General features: G+C 41.4%; 1 protein-coding gene across 1 annotated transcript; it reads left to right on the forward strand.

Annotated features, from left to right (window-relative positions):
• The first annotated feature begins 4,019 nt into the window (after nucleotides 1-4,019).
• LOC120913519 lies at nucleotides 4,020-18,051 on the forward strand. Its single transcript, XM_040323496.1, has 6 exons — nucleotides 4,020-5,280; nucleotides 6,030-6,344; nucleotides 8,770-8,908; nucleotides 13,598-13,629; nucleotides 16,856-16,929; nucleotides 17,005-18,051. Exons 1-6 carry the CDS (start codon nucleotides 5,226-5,228, stop codon nucleotides 17,101-17,103), a joined length of 714 nt encoding a protein of 237 aa, XP_040179430.1. The 5' UTR covers nucleotides 4,020-5,225; the 3' UTR covers nucleotides 17,104-18,051.
• The last annotated feature ends 486 nt before the right edge of the window (nucleotides 18,052-18,537 follow it).

The following is an 18,537-nucleotide window of genomic DNA, read 5'->3' on the forward strand; positions in this document are numbered from 1 at the left end:
ACAAGATATCAAACTGACCCTTGTCAATCTCTTCACTGCTTCTGCATATATGGTCGCTGTAAAGGATTATGGGAGTTAAAAAATGAAAAAAAAGGCTTAATGTTACATTAGCTCCAAGTATTTTTGTAAATCTGAAATAAATCATCAAATTTCGGTGTCTAAATATTCTTAGTACAAATAAAACATATTTGAACCATCGTTCCTTTCCCAGACATTATGTACAATGTTGTTTATATGCGTGTGGGAAAGGTATAAGAGCGCTACCCAAAATGAAAACAAACAATTGTATCAAATAGTGAAAATATAAAAATAGTAGGGCTGTGGAAATTAACTATTAATTCATTGATTAATCTTTAATTTTTTTGATCGATCAAAATGTTTTTGACAGATCAAAATTCTTTTGATTGGTACTCACCACCCCGCCGACTTCTGGGCCTTCAGGGAGTTCCGTCAGAGATCCGGTGACATCACAGACACCGGCGGGGCTTGCCGTGTCAATCTAAAAGGCTCCTTTGCTGTGCCTTCATATCTGCATGCCGGCGGGACCTTACTATCTGCCACACGAAAGGGCTGTTAGACTTCCCTCTATCACTTCCCTCTATCAACCTTGGATTCTACAGCCATCCACTGGGAGTTGTGATAGTTCCCTTCACGGGACATCTACATGCCAACGGACTGATGTTAACCTCTCCTCATCTGGATTCAGCAGTGGCATCGTTGTACACATTTTTATACCAGTATCATACTTAGCCACATGTTTTTATGACTGCTTTTGCTACTGTTTGGTATTACTCGCACCATTTTTACAGTTTATGTAGCTACATCGATTTTATCTCCAGTGCAATATTTATTTTGTTACCTACTTGAAGACTATAAAAGTTTTAATGCTATTCCCATTGAGCGCTGCCTTTGTGTGTTTTTTGTATCCTGCTAACCATTTTCCATGGGTTGGTAGCTGCACTGGGAATCAGCCTGCAAGGAGATCAGCTAAAAGTAGTTGGATCTGTATGTGCGTTATAATTAATCGAAATTAGTCGATTAAAAAAAAATCGATTAATCGAACACAAAAATGTTGATCAGTAACAGCCCTAAAAAATTTATATACGATAAAAAAAGACGTGTAAAAATATCAATCAAGAAAAAAATAGTTTTTCAAAGAAAAAATATTCCAAAATAAATGTCCAACCAGTGTTCAAAATCAACCAGGTGAGAGTCAATATTCACTCAATGTGTTCTTCTTCAAATAAAATCAAAGCCGCTTACCAGATCTGTTGGATCTCAAATTATAGAGATCAATTGCACTCAGACAAGAGAATCCAGCATAAAAAAAACCCTCCTAGTAGTCCACTGTACCTCCTCAATGGGTCCAGGCTGTTAAGATAAGGGATAATACTAGGATACAAATCATCTGTCTCTGGATCATCTCAGACAAAGAGAGTAATAGAAGGAAAAGACTTCACGGTGTAGTACTTCATACAACATTTATTAAAAAAATATGTAGCACTCACATTCAAGAAAGCGGTAAAAGTCACATAGGTAACACAGCCGTGGATCTTGCCAACAAGCTGATCATGGTGATGTCTAAGGAATGCTGCTCCACCCGGCTCATTTACCCCTAAGAGGTATCATCTAGGACCGGAGGCTCGCTCTTGTTTATATACATAACTACAATTTGGTCAGCAGCATGAAAGTGAAGGTTGTGGAAAATGAACGGGTCTAATTTCTGCCATAGCATCGTAACTGTGGCATTTTAGCAAAGATATCATTTGATACTTTTGGAGGAGGGGGGCCCTGTCAGGTAAGCTTTTCGGGCCCCATTATTTCTATCAGCAGCCCTGGCAATGAGCCAATAAGAACATGTGAGAAACAGGAGGGGGAAATATCCAAATGGTATGGGTACTGTCCATTCAAGTCTATGAAAATGTTCTACACAGGCATTGTTGTAAAAGATTTCTGCAATAAGACGGTACACACCATGGAAGGCTACTGTCGTAAGCAGTGGCATACCTGCGAAAGAGGGCTGGAAGGCGGTCTGTGGTTGACCCTGAACAAATACACTGCCCAAGGAATTGTTTTACTAAAAGTAATATTTTGGGACCATTTTATATTTGCCAAATGTGCTTCTCCACCCTATTGTATGTAAATGTCACACATGGTTGGTTGATAGCATTAGGGCTGGTGTACATGAGCGTCTAATATCAACCTGTGCTTTCCATCTATTCCTTATTATACATCAAGTGGAATTTCTGCCAAATGAATGGTAAACTCATTTAAAATACATCTCAAACATGTGCACTAGCTATTAGCTTTAGGTTGATGAATAATTGTTAAAGTGGGTGGGAGAAGTACAAGGTAGCTGACTTAGGGGAGAAAATATTATAACAAAATTGGTAAGTGAACTCTTATGAGCTTTATAGGCACCAAGTTACACAAGTTACACACAAATCTTAAAGAAAGTATACATTTTATTACAATTTTGCTAAAATACATAGTACAACCTAAAATTCTCACGATAATGTACTATCAAGATGGTTACATAAACATCAACACGGCCACCAATATAGCCCCATCATAGCTAAATCAATGCGCCACTGGATTGCAATGTCTGGGCGGGCCTGGTGTAGGTTGATATATGAGAGGATGAAGCACTACATGTTTCACTCGCTTGCTCTTCTTCAGGAGATTAGGGTAAGTATTCTGAATGTGAAAAATACAATGAGTATACTATAGTCATATAATAATTTACAATGGGTGAAATGACATAGAGCATAAGTCACTATTTGCCTGGCTAGTGCACAACCTAGGGCTTTGGATAGAAGAAGGTCCTGGACTGCCGCACTACTTAAAAGGATGTCTTTATTATACATATAAAATCCAAAAAACAACCAAAGCGATGCAGTCAAAATGAAGTGAAGAACAGGAAAAAGGTGGCTGACATGTTTCACCTCATGTGATGCTTATTCGTACCTAGGGCTATCAGGGAATGAGGGCACAAAGTGGATACGGAGACATGTGTACATACAACAACCTGCCACTAAGGCACAGCATGGCCTTGCACTGTAAAGATAGAAAACTTTCAGAATACTTACCCTAAACTCCTGAAGAAGCACAAAATAGAATAGAGCTTCATCCTCCTTTTAGCCATGATGAAGCCATATTGGTGGCTGTGTTGATGTTTATGTGACCAACTTGGTAGTACATTCTCATGAGAATTTTAAGTTGTACTATGTATTTTTGCAAAATTGTAATAAAATGTAGATCTTCTTTAAGATTTGTGTGTACCTCAGTGCCTATAAAGTCCATAAGAGTTCACTTACCAACTTTGCTATACTATTTTCTCCTCAAGGTCAGCTACCGTGTACTTTGAAGAGTTCACTTACCAATTTTGCCATTCAATTTGGGATGTGGCACCATTTTAACTATGTTTGCATCCACAGTACCACCCTGTGAGGATGCCTATATCTTCTATTGAGAAAATAGTATACATTTGACCAGGGCTTTTTTTCTCAGATAATAGGTGCAGAAACTCCGACCTTCACCCTTTGTTTCTACTCCCTACCCACCTATGAGCACCGTTCCTTGGTTCCACCTCCTATCAACCTCCATCGATTTTAGAGAATACAGAAAAAGTATAATTTTTGCTACTAAGTGAAAATCGTGGGTGTGCGATATATGCCGATACTCGCTTCCCGCGCTGTGTTTGAACCACTGCGCCAACATATACCAAGGGCAGTACACTCGGGTATACGTGGGCAGGCTCGGCTCGCGGTCACGTCCTGTGCATCTTTTACGCGAGAGGAGCCGAGCCTGTCCGAGTATACCCGAGTGTACTGCGCTTGGTATATGTCGGCGGAGTAGTTCAAACACAGCGCGGGAAGCGGGGATTCGACTCGGAGACAGCGCGAGAGGACACCAGGATGGCTGCAGAAGGATGCCGGACTGGACAAGGCCGCCGATGGACGCCCTTGTAAGACACCAAAACTAAGTATAAACCATTTTTTTCCCAGGAATTTCAGGGCTACATTAGGGGTGCGCGCTATACGCCGGAGCGCGTAATAGGGCGATAAATACGGTAGTTATTTTCCCCCGTACCCCATTAGCCCATAGTGTCAAATAGGTTAGGTATTCCACTGGCCGTAAGGAGCCCCTAAGTAGGCATCTGGATTTGTTTTTTTTAGCTCAAAATAAACTAGGAGACTCAAGTGGGAAACTGTGAAGTTAATATTTTAAAGTGAATCTGCAGTTTGAATAATTCTTCGCCAGTATCTTAAAAAACACTTCCATTTATAGCCAAGCAGACATGCCTGAAAATACAGAGTGACAACTAATTTCTGTTTGTCAAAGATAAGATGCCCTTTTCCTGGTGCTGGGAAACCAGTCAGGGGGAAAAAATGGTAAGGGTCTAATAGACACTGAGGCAGAAGGCAGGGATATTACAAGTGACATGGAAAATCTAGTGATGCAAAGACAAGCTAATGACATTTAGAGAGAGAGAGAGGGGGGATCTAGTAGCAAACAGATGTAGGGGATCTATTAAAGTAAACATAGTTAAATGGAATTTAGGTGCCATGGAGGGTGGGAGGAGGTAATAGGTATCTGGTGACATGTAGACCATTGATAATGATTGAGTGAAAAAATTAGACAGGTAATCGTTTTTTTTACAGGTGAGGGTTATCCAAGGAGGGGAGAAGGGGATCTATTGGTGAAAGACAGGTAAATGGGCACCTAGTTCCACATACAAGGTTGAAGAGAGTATCTAGTGACACAACAAGGTGGTTAAAGGGAGAATCTTGTTTTACTGAGAGACAGATACGAGAGGATCTAGCAACTCGGGTAAAGGGGAGAATCTAGTAACTCAGAGAAAGGTGAAGGGGATCTTGTTGCAAAAAGACAGGTGGATCTAGTGACCCAGGGAAGAGTAAAGTCGATCTTGTCCCGCAGAGGGAAGGAGGATCTAGTGACCCTAAAACTGGTAAAGGGGTAATGTAGTGATCCAGAGGAAAGTAAAAGGAGATCCTGTCACACAGACACAAGTGAAGGGGAAACTAATGAGAGAAAAAGGTGAAGGGGACCAGGTGGCACAGGGACTGTAGAGGATAGATGGGTAGATAAGTGATAGAGCGGTTAGAAAAATACAAATAAAGCAGACCTACATACCATATACAGAACAGATGATAGGGAGGGAAGTGAATTAATACCAAAGGACACCAGAAACCAAAGAGAATATGGACATTTTCGTGATATTGGGGTTTACTCTACTCTTACACAGCTGCACAGAAGGTGAGAAATGCAATGTCTTTGAAATCATTTTGATTTGTGTTGCATGCTAGACTGGCCATATAACTCTTGATTACTGATAGCAATGGGTTCTTAACATTCAGATGGTAAAGACACCAGCAGCTTTGAAGCTTTGAACTGACTGGTCTGTGTTAATAAAAGACACCTACTAATAGATAGCATAACCCAAATACAGGAGATTTCTGCCAGATCAGGCACTATCCCCCATGTTTATGTAGACGAATGAAGATATTGCCAGGGACCAAACATCCAACTATCACTAAATGTCCATGCCTGACGTTGAAACCCAGAGTGTTGTGCAAAAATTTGGATGCCTCTGGACATTTTTTTTAATATTTCTAAGTGGACCTAAGCTTAACTTTTTCAAAGAATACAAACAATTTATTTAAGTACATTTTAATTATCTTTATTTTCTAAATTGGAAAAAAATAAGGCATAGACTTTGACTTCAGATGTTTGTTGAATCCAGCCAAGTCTTTCCATTTCAGCTTTAAGAATAGCATGATGGGGGTGGGATGGTGACTATTTTGTTACCAACCAGATGGATTACTGTACTGTTATAAACGTCCTTGATTGTTGTGCATAGACATACAACATTTTTCATTTGTAATACTGTCACATGCAGTGGCAGCACAGCAACAACATTCATATTTAGATTTATTTCTGTTCATAAATATTGGTAACATGACATATATTATTGCATTTACTGTCACCTTTGCTCTTCCCTACAGCCTGCACAGAAGTCCCCTCTCTTTCCCTCTCACTGTTCATAGGCATCTCACAATTCAACCATAGTGCTTTGAGGTGCCAGCTCTGTCTTGATTGGACGATCCACACCCCTCAAGAATATACCTTCACATATTTTTTAAATGAACATATTGTACAGATAACCAAAAAACAAGACACAAAAGCACTGTACTATCTGTCCAACAAGAAGAATATGTATGGATCATGGGAATGCAGGGTTGAACAATATCCCAGCCTTCGTGCAGTGTACTACATAGGACCACAGACATCTGCCCCGCCAGCCCCAGAAGACAGCGCAAGTAAGTGTTGTGACATAATGAAGCAAATGACTGCGTCTGTCTCTCCTCCTCCAAGGTGACACAGATAGAATGAGGGTAATAGTCTGTCCTCCTCCAGAGTGACACAGACAGAAGGGAGCTATACACTGATCAGCCATAAGATTATTACCACTGACAGGTAAAATGAATATTGTTGATTATTTTGTTAGAATGGCATCTGAAAGTGGGTAGGATATATTAGGCAATTGCATGAGAGAAAATTCTGGACAGCCGCACTCCAAAAATGACCCCTTATTTGTAGAAAAATATATCAAAAATACATGCCACAGCAGAATATAGGACAGAAGAACTGACACATTTCACACTTTCAACAGTGCTTAATGATGAGCAATGATTAAGCACTGTTGAAAGTGTGAAACACATCAGCTCTTCTGTCCCATATTCTGCTGTGGCATGTATTTTTGATATATTTTTCTATGAATAAAGGCACATTTTTGGAGTGCAGCTGTCCAGAATTTTCTATCATTCAATTGCTATATGCATTGCCTGCACCTGCTGCTTCAACACTGAGGAGAGGTTTATCCTCTGGCTCTCACACCGCAACTGACACAATAACATAGATTCATGCATTGCATGAATCTATGTTATTGTTGCCGACCGCTGCCGCTGACTATTCAGATGGCCGGACGGTGAGCGCCGGCCACCTGAATAACGGCAGCTGGTTGGCTGTGTGGAAGTGCCTATCAGAGCCAGCGGCGTGGAAGGAGGATGGTTGACCCCCAGAAAGGTAAGTGCCGGTCGGGTTGGAGGAGGGGCATTATACAGGGCACAGTGGCGACAATGGGAACAGTGGCATCAATGGGCACAGTGGCGACAATGGGCACAGTGACATCAATGGGCACAGTGGCGACAACTAAAGGGCACAGTGGCGACAAAGGGCACAGTGGCGACAATTGGCACAGTGGTGACAATTGGCACAGTGGCTGCGTTTGATGGCATGGCACAGTGGCTGCGTTTGATGGCATGGAACAGTGGCTGCATTTGATGGCATGGCACAGTGGTGACAATTGATGGCACAGTGGCTGCGTTTGATGGCATGGCACAGTGGTGACAATTGAAGGCACAGTGGCTGCATTTGATGGGCCCAGTGGCTGCATTTGATGGGCTCAGTTGCTGCATTTGATGGGCACAGTGAGGCTGCAATTGTTTTTTTTTTTTTTTTTGTGCCCCCCTCCCCCACAAATTTTGAGCACCAGCCACCACTGGGTTTATTTCCATTGATCCACCTGGAGTGGTAGTTCCCTTTCCCAGGATATAGTAGGCAGTGAACATGTCCCTGAAGTTGATGTGTTGAAAGCAGAAAAGGTGGCAAGTGTAACGATATGAGCAACTTTGACAAGGGCCAAAATGTAATGGACAGACAAATGGGTCAGAGCAACTCCAAAACTGCAACTCTTGTAGGATATTCCTGGTCTGCAGTGGTAAGGACGTACAGAAATTTGTCCAAGGAAGGACAACTGGGAAAAGGGGTCATTGGGGGCCAACGCTCACTGGTGCATGTGGTGGTGGTGATATATATTGTAGCTCAAAAGTTGTTGAACAAAGTTATTGCCGGTTCTCATAGAAAGGTGTCAGAACACACATGCATCACAGTTTGTTGCGTATGAAGCTGCATACCTGCAGACAGGTCAGGGTGACCCGTATTTACAGCCAAAAGTGGCTATAATGGGCAGGTGAGCATCAGAACTGGCCTACGAAGCAATGGAATAAGGTGGCCTGGTTTGAGTTTGAGTTGTTGCTTGACTTAAAAGAACTTACAGGACAGGATCTGCTACCACAGTGAAGTACATGCCTTAAAACAGGGGTGTCAAACTCAATTTCATTGTGGGCCACATCAGCATTATGATTGCCCACAAAAGGGCCGGTTGTATCTGTAAGATTAGATGTCCAGCGCATCCCCACCATCAGAAGTTGAGTCCCCCACTCTCCCTTACATCACAGTGCACCCTCCTTTCCTTATGCTGCTGCTGGGAAGAAGCTGGATGTATTGCTTGAAAGCAGAAAGTAGGCGTCTGGGGTAGGAACAGAGGAGGGTTGGAGCTCTTCTACAGCTGCAGGAGAGGTGCAAGGGCCACATGAAATGGCCTGGAGGGCCGGATTTGGCCCACGGGCCTTGTGTTTGACACCTGTGCCTTAAAAAGGATATGGTGGGTGGTCATAATGTTATGGCCGATTGGTCTAAGCTTGCCCCAGCACCTGCAGGGTGATACAGACAGAAGGGAGCTATGAGTCTGGTTATCTCATTGCAGGGTGTCACAGACAGAAGGGAGAAATGGGTATGTCCCTCCTCCTATGGGGACAAAAAGAAAAAATGTCTGCCCCTCATGCAATGTGACCATTTTTTTACAGCTTTCAGCCTCATACTTTAATTGCAATTCATTTCCAGGCAAAGAGGAAACATCTGTTCCAGCTTTTATAGTTCCTTCACGACTTATCATTACCATTGTGACTGCAGTCCTATTACTGATAATCCTCATCATACTGACAGCCATTACATCCAGCTGCTGCCTATTGAGAATCTGCAGGTAGGAGTCTCTGTCATCTGAATCACTGTAAATAGATTTGTGTGCATTTGTTATATAATAAGAATTTACAATCAATCATCCAATTGTTAATTTGCCATTTGTCTTAATGGAAACCCACTTCAGGATAGAAATATTGGAGTTGCTGCCGTTATTCACTTTTAAAAAGGCATGAGCACCACTAAGCCCTAATACTACTTTCTAGATATGGAATCACCGACCCCACAGGCACTCAACCTTAGACTGGATTCACATCTATGCAGTTTTAGTGCTTTTTGCATTTTGCAGATTTGCACTGCAGTCCATTTAACATGGATTCCCTTTGTAGTGCAAATCTGCAAAATGCAAAAAGCGCAAAAAAATGCATAGGTGTGAATACAGCCTTAAAGTAGTATAACATCATCAGCATGTTTTAGCTTAAAGCGGAGGTTCACCGGAATTTTTTTTTTTTTTTTAAAGCCAGCAGCTACAAATACTGCAGCCTTTTTTAAAAACGGACACCTACCTGTCCAGGTCGCCCCCGACGTCGGCAGCAGAAGCCGAGCTACCGCACTGGTACAAATGTTGTATGGGGGCACTGCGAAAGATGTATTTGAGGACAGGGACAGTGGTGCTTGGTGTACTGTGTATGGGAAACTGTGACAGCTCTGTGCGTAAAATCATCCTTACACACAGAGCTTTCACAGAGGCTGCAGATTGAGCTCAATGGGGAGGAAACTCACAGAGACACTTGTCTCTGTTTACACTGTGAACACAGTTGTCACTTGTTTGGGAGAGCCAATCACAGCGTACCCATATGCTGATCCCGTCTTGGCTGTGTCCTGTGATCAAAGCCATCACAGGATCGCCCCACTGTGTGGCTTTCATGGCCACGAGATGGCACCCTTTCTGAGGGATGTACAGGTACATCCACTCAGGATGAAGAGGCTCCCACCCGGCCGTTGATGTATTTTGGCCAGGCGGGAAGTAGTTAAAGTCATGTGTGAGCCTGTGGGGTTCCCCTGAAGATTATAGTCTTGCCACTTCCACTTGAGACTCCTGAGATCGACGTTTCGCTTTATCGATGACTCTGATAAAATCTCCATGGTCAATGCAATGGTTGGTAGTCGACTTGTTTACTGCAATGCTCTGTATATGGGTGTGTCTAAATACATCTTGCACAAGCTCCAGCTTGTTCAGAATGCCGCTGCTAGGCTATTCACGGGTGTGGGTCGTTACAACCACATCACTCCATCTCTACAGGCCTTGCACTGGCTGCCCGTGGCACAACGGGTTCAGTTCAAGACGGGGTGTCTTGTGCATAAGGCCATCCATGGTTTTGGGCCGGGCTATCTCAGAGAAAAATTCATCAGACATGTGCCTACCAGATCGTTGCGGTCTGAGAATTTGGCTTTATTGAACATCCCCAAATTTGCCAAAAATAAATGCGGTGGGAGGACCTTGGAAGTACAAGGAGCTCAGTTTTGGAACTCCTTGCCCCTTCACATAAGACTTGAGAATGATTTCCTGAAGTTTAGGAGATTTTTAAAAACATGGCTATATATCCAGGCTTTCGGGGTGACTTAAACATTTAATAGTTCTAAATATTTCATATTTTTTACTTCGTATGTTGTACATATCTTTTATTGCTCGCTGATCGTCACTGTTTTATTGTTACTTGTCTGATCGATGCAGTTTCTGCTCCTTTTCTGTACGGTTTTTATCCTGCCAGCGCACCGAGGCCCGTGTGTAAGACTGCGCTGTTGTTTTGTTTTATAAGCATTTTAATAAATTAGGTATGGGGAAACCATTTTTCCTTAAATCCCTCAACTTCTTGTCCCTTTTTCTACCTTCCCTTTATTGGTCTCCTCTTCTCTGGTATATTACTTATCCTAACCACTGCTGTGGTTTTCCACCCGATTACTATGGAAGCCTGTATGTCTTTTACATGGTATGCATACATGAGTTTGAGACTTGCTGAATAATAACGGGGTGTGCCGACTGGGACTGCAATCCTTCTTTGGATGTCTTTGGAGTTAACTGTTTTTTTTATCTAAGTTTCTCCGGATCCTCTGTTGCGGGGATCACGGAGCTCTGGTAAGCAGGCATTCCTTTTAATTCGGTGGTGGATTTCACAGTAGCTTCTCTTCAATAGTTGAGGATTTCTTTCACGGTTGAATTTTAATAAGGACTATCTTTTTGCACAGGTGTATGGTTTATACCCATTTTTTCAACATCTATGAACTTTCTATTCACTTATTTGTTCAATTTCATTGCTGGTTTATTTATTCATACTTTGTATGAGTTTTTCAATTCACATTTTGATCCACTGCTTTTTGCGGATTTAGCCAGGACAAAATTAGTGGATCTCTTATTCATTTGTTTACATCAAGTGGTTTGTCAATTCATTTTTGGCTGTTACAGCATTTATATTTCATGTAAGTGTTACACTTATTCACTTAAGTTGCATTTAGGTGTGCAATTATTATAGGTTTAGCGCAACCAAAAAAAAAAATTCTGTACACTAAGGTTCTCTAATGCTTCGTAAAGTCTGATGGAGGCTACACACGGCCGGACTTTTTTTCCTCGGAAAGTCCGGCCGTGTGTACGTGGCATAACAAACCTCTGAGTGCTTCACAGAACGGCTGTATGTATATTGAGATTAAATTGCACACAGGTGGACTCTATTTATTTATGAATTAGTGGCTGGATTCAGGTAGGGCGGCTCGCTTTTGAGGCAGCGTAGCACATCGCATATACGCAATGCCGCCGTAAGTCAGAGAGACAAGTGCTATATTCACAAAGCACTTGCCTCCTAAGTTACGGCGGCGTAGCGGAAATAGTCCGGCATAAGCACGCCTAATTCAAATGAGGATGAGGGGGCATGTTTTATGTAAATTACTCGTGACCCGACATGATTGACGTTTTTTACGAACGGCGCATGCGCCGTCCGTGGACATATCCCAGTGTGCATTGCTCCAAAGTACGCCGTTCCGACGTGAACCTAAATTACGTCCAGCCCGATTCGCGTACGACTTACGCAAACGACGTAAAAAGATAGGCCTGTTCCGACGTCCATACCTTGCATGGGCTGCGCCACCTAGGGAGCAGCTTTATCTTTACGCCGGCATATCTCTAACGTAAACGGTGTAACTAATTGCGATTGGCGCAAGTACATTTCTGATTCGGCATATCTAGTCATTTGCATATTCTACGCCAAACTCAACGGAAGCGCCACCTAGCGGCCAGCGTAAATATGCACCCTAAAATACGACGACGTAGAAGACTTACGCCGCTCGTATCTTAGCCTAATTTAAGCGTATCTGGTTTCCAGAATACGCTTAAATTTGTGACGGTGTAGATTCAGAGTTACGACGGCGTATCTACTGATACGCCGGCGTAACACTCTGTGAATCTAGCTATAGGTGACTTCTGAAGGCAAATGGTTCAAACTAGATTTTAGTTAAGGGTATCAGAGTGAATGGGGCTGAATACAATTGCACACCTTGCTTTTCAGATATTTGTAAAAAATAAAGTTTAAAACCAATTTAAAATTTTCCTTCCACTTCACAACTATGTCCCTGGTTGTGTTGGTCTATCACATAAAATACCAATAAAATAAATGTACGTTTTTGGTTGTAACATGACAAAATGTGGAAAATTTCAAAGAGCGTTGAATACCTTTTCAAGGCACTGTATGTTCATTCCCCCCATGTTTATTCATCCGATATTGTGATTTCAACTGGTCTGCAAAAACAATAAGCCTTTGCAATAATATCCTGTATTTAAATCATGTTGAGGTAAGGAGGTAAGTGAATACATTCTTAAATAGTCTTGAAAACTCCAGCTGGTAGTAGAACAATGATTACTTTATAAATTATGATATAAAACAATCCCCTTCTTCAAACAAACAGATATAATACTACTACAAAAGGGAGACTCAATGTGCTAAAATGTGTTTGTAGGCAGATGCAGTCTATTTTCATCACAGCGGGTGGCGCTTAGCTGTAGTGATACTGTTGCTGGGGAAGCTATCCCATTGGATGCTGCCACCCCATGTGACTCGAGCAGTCATCTTGAGTCAGGCAGAGGCTATTTAAGACCCTGACTTCCAGGTTTTGGCGTGCTTTGGTTAATGGACAGAGTAGGGACAGGTACCCCATCTGTAAAAGGAACAGTAACCTTGCTAGGGAAAGATTCCTGATGAAGAGGGTAAGCATAGGGCCTCACCTCTTCTCACTGATCGCTAATTGGGACCAGATGGCCACTTCTCAACAGTTGCTCTCATTCCGACTGAAATCTACCCTATCTTGCTACTGAATGGTGAGGGCGTGTTGTGAACTGTTGTCGCATCCCTTCAATACAAGTTCTATTGCACCTGCCTGTGTGAATTATTGTCTCCACACCACTCTGTGCCCCACCCACATGGAGGCTATGCTTTATGTCATACGTCAATAAAATGGCCATGGTTTTCCAACCAGCTGGAGCTTCTACAACTCTCTATTCATGCAGTCTTCTTCACTTACTTTCATAATATTCTCATGCTTGAATAGACACATTCTGGGGACCCTAAATGAGAGCAGTCCACCACCAATAAGCTTTAGTGCTACCTCACACATTGACTGCAAAGCCTGCATTTGAATCAGATACATAATTGTTGTTAAGGTATAACACAAATAACAACTTTTTTTTTTCTTTTCTTTTTCGGTTTAGGAAAACATCCAAATTACATCACCATCCCAGAGGTAAGAAAGAATTTTTGGATGATGCATGGCCTAAAACTTTCTAAAAATGAAAAAGTGGAACAAGCTTTTTAAGCATTTTTTTTTGTGAAATAGTCTTACAGCCCTTCTTTCCTTTAGTGTAACCAGGGCAGGCTTCAGAAACGTTGGGGGTCCCTTACACAACTTTAGGCCTGACCACCAACATTCCCCAGGGTCTGCCCACTGGCCGTACCACTGAATCCACTGTTAATGGAGAGGATTACCATTTCCAGTGCAAATTTTAACAATATCATGGAACAAATGAAACCAGTAAACCCAAAACAATTTTTTTTATATATTACAGCTTACCAATACTTAGATGTGGTGGCTGCATTCATTTTCTTTTGTTAGGCTTTTTATTTTCTGTTTTTCCCCTGGTGAACTGTTCAGTAACACACCTCTTGTATTAGAGTGCCCCCACCCTGGATAAAGAAGCAACAGAGACACCTTTGAACAGCAGCGGTGAGGCGTTAGGTGTACTAGCCCATTTAGGAACACTGAACAAAAATTGTAACCAAACTCCAGCTCACACTTTATGATCAGTTACAGCAAACATGTTTTTCCCCTTTTGGGATAAATGTAAACCAGTCATTGTAAGCACCTCTGTCAGTGTTAATCTAGGAATTGGTAAACTGCTATATAATGTTTGCTTTTGGGCTTTAAGTGGATAAAGTTAAAAGGAGAAGTACAGCCAAACCTCATTTGGCTGTACTTCTGTTGATCACTGGAGTGCAGTTTGTTCAGCACTCATGTTACAAGAGGGAAAGAAAAAAAGAAGGATGACAGGGGGAGGGGGGGTGGAATTATGGCAATCAGCAAAATCACTGCTACACCCAGACAGGAGTGCGACAGCGTTTACATTATGGAAACTTCAAGGGGGAAAAGTTGTTATTAAAAAAGGGGAACTTTTCTCATAACAGTTTAACAATTAATGTTTAACAAAAGAGCATACATTCCACATTATTAAATTATGCTACTAAAATTAATGTGTGCTGTAAAATGCCTGTTTTGTCTTGCTGGGGACTGTCAATTTGTTAAAGCCCAGACCAGTCACTTGCTTTTTGGCCACTTTCATTCAATTGAAGCACTGTATGTACATTTCCAGTTTTCAGAGTGTGTCTTGGTGAAGTTAGAGAGGAAGGCTGACAGAAGCTTTACACTAGGGTGAAAAAGGAGACAATTTTAGGGAGATAAAATAAGATACTATCCTTGTAAGTTGAACTCTTTTGCATCTCTCTGGCAGTAGCATTTGTCTTGTCACTGCTCACTAAACTATGTTCTCTCAGCACAGTCTGTTGCTTTATTCCCCCTTCAGCAATAAATCTTAAAAATAGTGGCTTTAATTTTAGGAAAAGTGTTAAGCATAGAGAGCATGTGCAGAGCAGGATAAACCAGTGCATTACTGGATTTTAAAGTGGAGTTCCACCCATAAATATAACATTACATCAGTAGTTTTAAAAATGTCATTAGTCCTTTACGAAATTTTTTTTTTTTTTTTTTTTTTAGATGCCTTCAAAGTGTTGTTGCTAGGCAGAATAGTTAATCTTCCCTCTTCCTGCACCTAGGTGCTTAATGCTTCCTAACCTACACTGCACAGACTCCTGGCAATGTAGTGGGTGTAACTTTCCAGGAGTCTGTGCACTCCCCAGTCTCAAAGAATCATGTGACTTGGACAGCACAGGTGCTGAAACCTGATCTGACACTGCTTGTGCAGCACTGAGCATGTGCTAGATCTGCAAGGCTGAAATCCAGGAAGTAATACAGTCTGGCTTCATGATGCTCACACTTAAGATGGCCCCAGTCAATTTCTATTTTATAAAGTGTCTAAATTATGTAACAACCTAACAAAACGGACCTTAGTTTACAGACTAACTTTACTAGAATACATTAAGCTTGTGTATTACAGGGGTATTTATATTTAGAAAGTGAAATTGTGGCCGGAACTCCGCTTTAAGCAGAATAGGCACTTCTTTTTAATGTTTTACATAGCTATACCTGCAAAAGTGGCCTGCCTGAAGTGATTTATCAGGACTTAAGTTTTTGACTAAAGTTCCACTTTATTCCTAGTCAAAGCATACAGCGTTTCGGCTCCAATATTTTATTTTTCAAGTAAAAAACACTGCTGGAAATATTTACTCAAAATATATTACAAAAGCAACAGTGACATAAAAGGGTTTAAAAAATGAAAAATCTTAAAGAGGAATTTGCCCGATTTTCAGTACAATTGCAGAGCAAAACCACTCTGATATTTGCAAGAGTCATTGGCCCTCATACTGCAAATGTTGCTTTGTATTCCTTGATAGTTGCAATGGCTGACAAGAACTCAGAGCAGCTAATGCAACAGCATTTTTTTCCACAGTGGAGATGGTGTGGCAAAGCTAACCCCCCACCTAATCAAAAGATCAGAGGATGTGGTGGAGTGTTTTATGTTTAAATGAACGCCTTCCTATTGCCTTCTATCCTGGGTACATCTATACAACAAGGTTTTACAAGCCGTAGACCAGCACATTTAGCAGAATGCAATTACTAGCTGCTAGATACCAAACATGATATAGAACAGTAGATTTCTTAGGTCTCATTGGCCTTATAATTTTGGCATGTTTGGTGTCTAACCGATTAATATCTTCTTATACATTAGCCACACTTTTTTTTTTTTAGGAAGACAACAGCATTACCATAGGAGTTATTAAAGATGAAAAATTGAGACATATGAAAGTTCAGCTCTTGGTCAATATACCAGACTTATAGATATTAATTCATTGTGCCTCTCCAGGCTGTTCTTGACTTGACCATTTAAAACAGGGTCTCAACTTTAAGACCTGCACTGGTGAAGCTTTATGATGCCTTGCAACTTGTCCGATTCCTATCAAATATGCCCTAACCTGGAATGTTGTTGGTCAGAGATGTCTACTTCCCTGGCTTCCGAACATAGACATACGATTTAAAATCTGACAGTTTTTTTGTAAGACTTGCAAAATCTGGGAGGCATGGCGCTCAGCACTACTCCACCAACACATTTACCATAAACATTAAATATTTAATAGGCAAGCCTGCATAGCTGTAAGAATGTAAATGTTCAGATTTTTCCTGAAGTCCAATCATTGGCAGGACCATTACATCACTAATTTAATGAAAATGTAATGACTTAAATGCCACTTGATTTTGCACCATTTTTGTGGGTTAATGGAATACAATATTTATATTGCAGAAAGACAAAGATCAGACAACTTTCCCCTTACTGAAAATGTAAACCGAGACACAGCTGATCTAAACATCGACATGGTAGGTTTAAGATGGAGCTGTGGCTTTCTCTGCTGGCAGCATTAGGCATTACATATATTTTTTTTTTCTCCCTAGAGTACAGAAGTGTCTTACGTGGAGCTGGAAATCCGTCAGAAGCCACCCTCCCAAAAATTGCTGAATCCTCAGTCTACAGTCTATGCAACCATAATGTGAATTTATTTAAATAACCTAAAGGGCTCATGCAGAGCTTAAAATGCCACCGTTACAGGCGTTGAGCATTTGCTTTTTTTCCCCCAGGCCATAAAAAGCACCTCTATGTAAGCTTATGTGACTATTACAGGTGTACTAGAAGAGAAACATTTACAGCCAGGAAAAAAAAAAAAACACTTTGGGATGTCCCCAGAAAAGCAACTGAATGGAAATCTTCCAATGAGAACACTAGTTCTGGGGGGTCCCCAATACATTCCCCTAATTTGCAGGCATTTCCTCTCACTTTTTGTTTGGCCATGGGACCAGAAGTGAAGTGAAATCTCAAAAAAAAAAAAAAAGTTGCCTACAGTTCAACTTTAATGTATTCCAGTGGCTAGAACAAAATTAAAATATTCTAGCCAATAGGTGCATTTGAGCATTGATGCATTCTAAATGCATATGCATTAGGTGGCTTTTACCTCAGGCAGAGGGGCTTAAACAGGCAACCTGTGTATATAAGGCCTAAAGAAGCAGGGCTCATAAAGAAAAAGGTAATTTTGGTGGACAAATGCTTCACTTGAATCATTGACCTAGATCAGGGATCTTCAAACTACGGCCCTCCAGCTGTTGCGGAACTACAAATCCCACGAGGCATTGTAAAACTCTAACATTCACAGACATGACCGAGCATGATGGGAATTGTAGTTCCTTAACAACTGGAGGGCCGTAGCTTGAGGACCCATGTCCTAGATTATCCATGCTTGACATGCCTATGTTTATTCCAGGTGAGCGATTCATGAAAGTAATGAAGGGATCCCAAGATACAGCCACACACAATTTAATTGCACACCATTTTTTATCTGCAACTACTATGCAATGCAAGGGTTTAGTGAATAGAAGATTAAAGGGGTTGTAAAGGTTTGTTTTTTATTTTCTAAATTGGTTCCTTTAAGCTAGTGCATTGTTGGTTCACTTACCTTTTGCTTCTAAATGTTTTTGTCCTTTGTCTGAATTTCTCACTTCCCATTTCTTCTCAGTAAGCTTGCCCCCATCATCCAATCTGTTCTGGCCGGTGGTTAGTCAGCGTGCTTGCCCCCTCCCTTGGGACTACATCCCTGCGGGTGTTCACAGAGTCTCCCTGCAGGCATGTAGTCCCAAGGGGGAGGGGGTGAGAATGCTGACTAATCCCCAGCCAGAACGGCTTGAATGATGGGAGCAAACTTACTGAGGAGAAACAGGAAGTGAGAAATCCAGAAAAATCAAAGAAGAAAAAAAAAAAAAAAGGTAGAAGGGAAAGCAAAGGCAAAAGGTAAGTGAACCAACTATGCACTAGCTTAAAAAGGAACCCATTTAGAAAATAACCTATACAACCCCTTTAAAACCTGCATTGGCATTTTTGGTTTTAGCTCCAAAAGCTTGTAAATTGGTAGACACATCCACTTCTGCTCATGAACATTT

Source organism: Rana temporaria, chromosome 9 (genome assembly GCF_905171775.1).
Source record: "Rana temporaria chromosome 9, aRanTem1.1, whole genome shotgun sequence".
In the NCBI taxonomy this organism is placed as follows: domain Eukaryota; kingdom Metazoa; phylum Chordata; class Amphibia; order Anura; family Ranidae; genus Rana; species Rana temporaria.

Coding starts and splice junctions, on each gene's coding strand:
- LOC120913519 (XM_040323496.1), top strand. CDS start 5,226: ATGGACATTTTCGTGATATTGGGGTTTACTCTACTCTTACACAGCTGC. Junction 5,281..6,029: donor CTTACACAGCTGCACAGAAG/GTGAGAAATGCA, acceptor TCTTCCCTACAG/CCTGCACAGAAGTCCCCTCT. Junction 8,909..13,597: donor TGCCTATTGAGAATCTGCAG/GTAGGAGTCTCT, acceptor TTTTCGGTTTAG/GAAAACATCCAAATTACATC.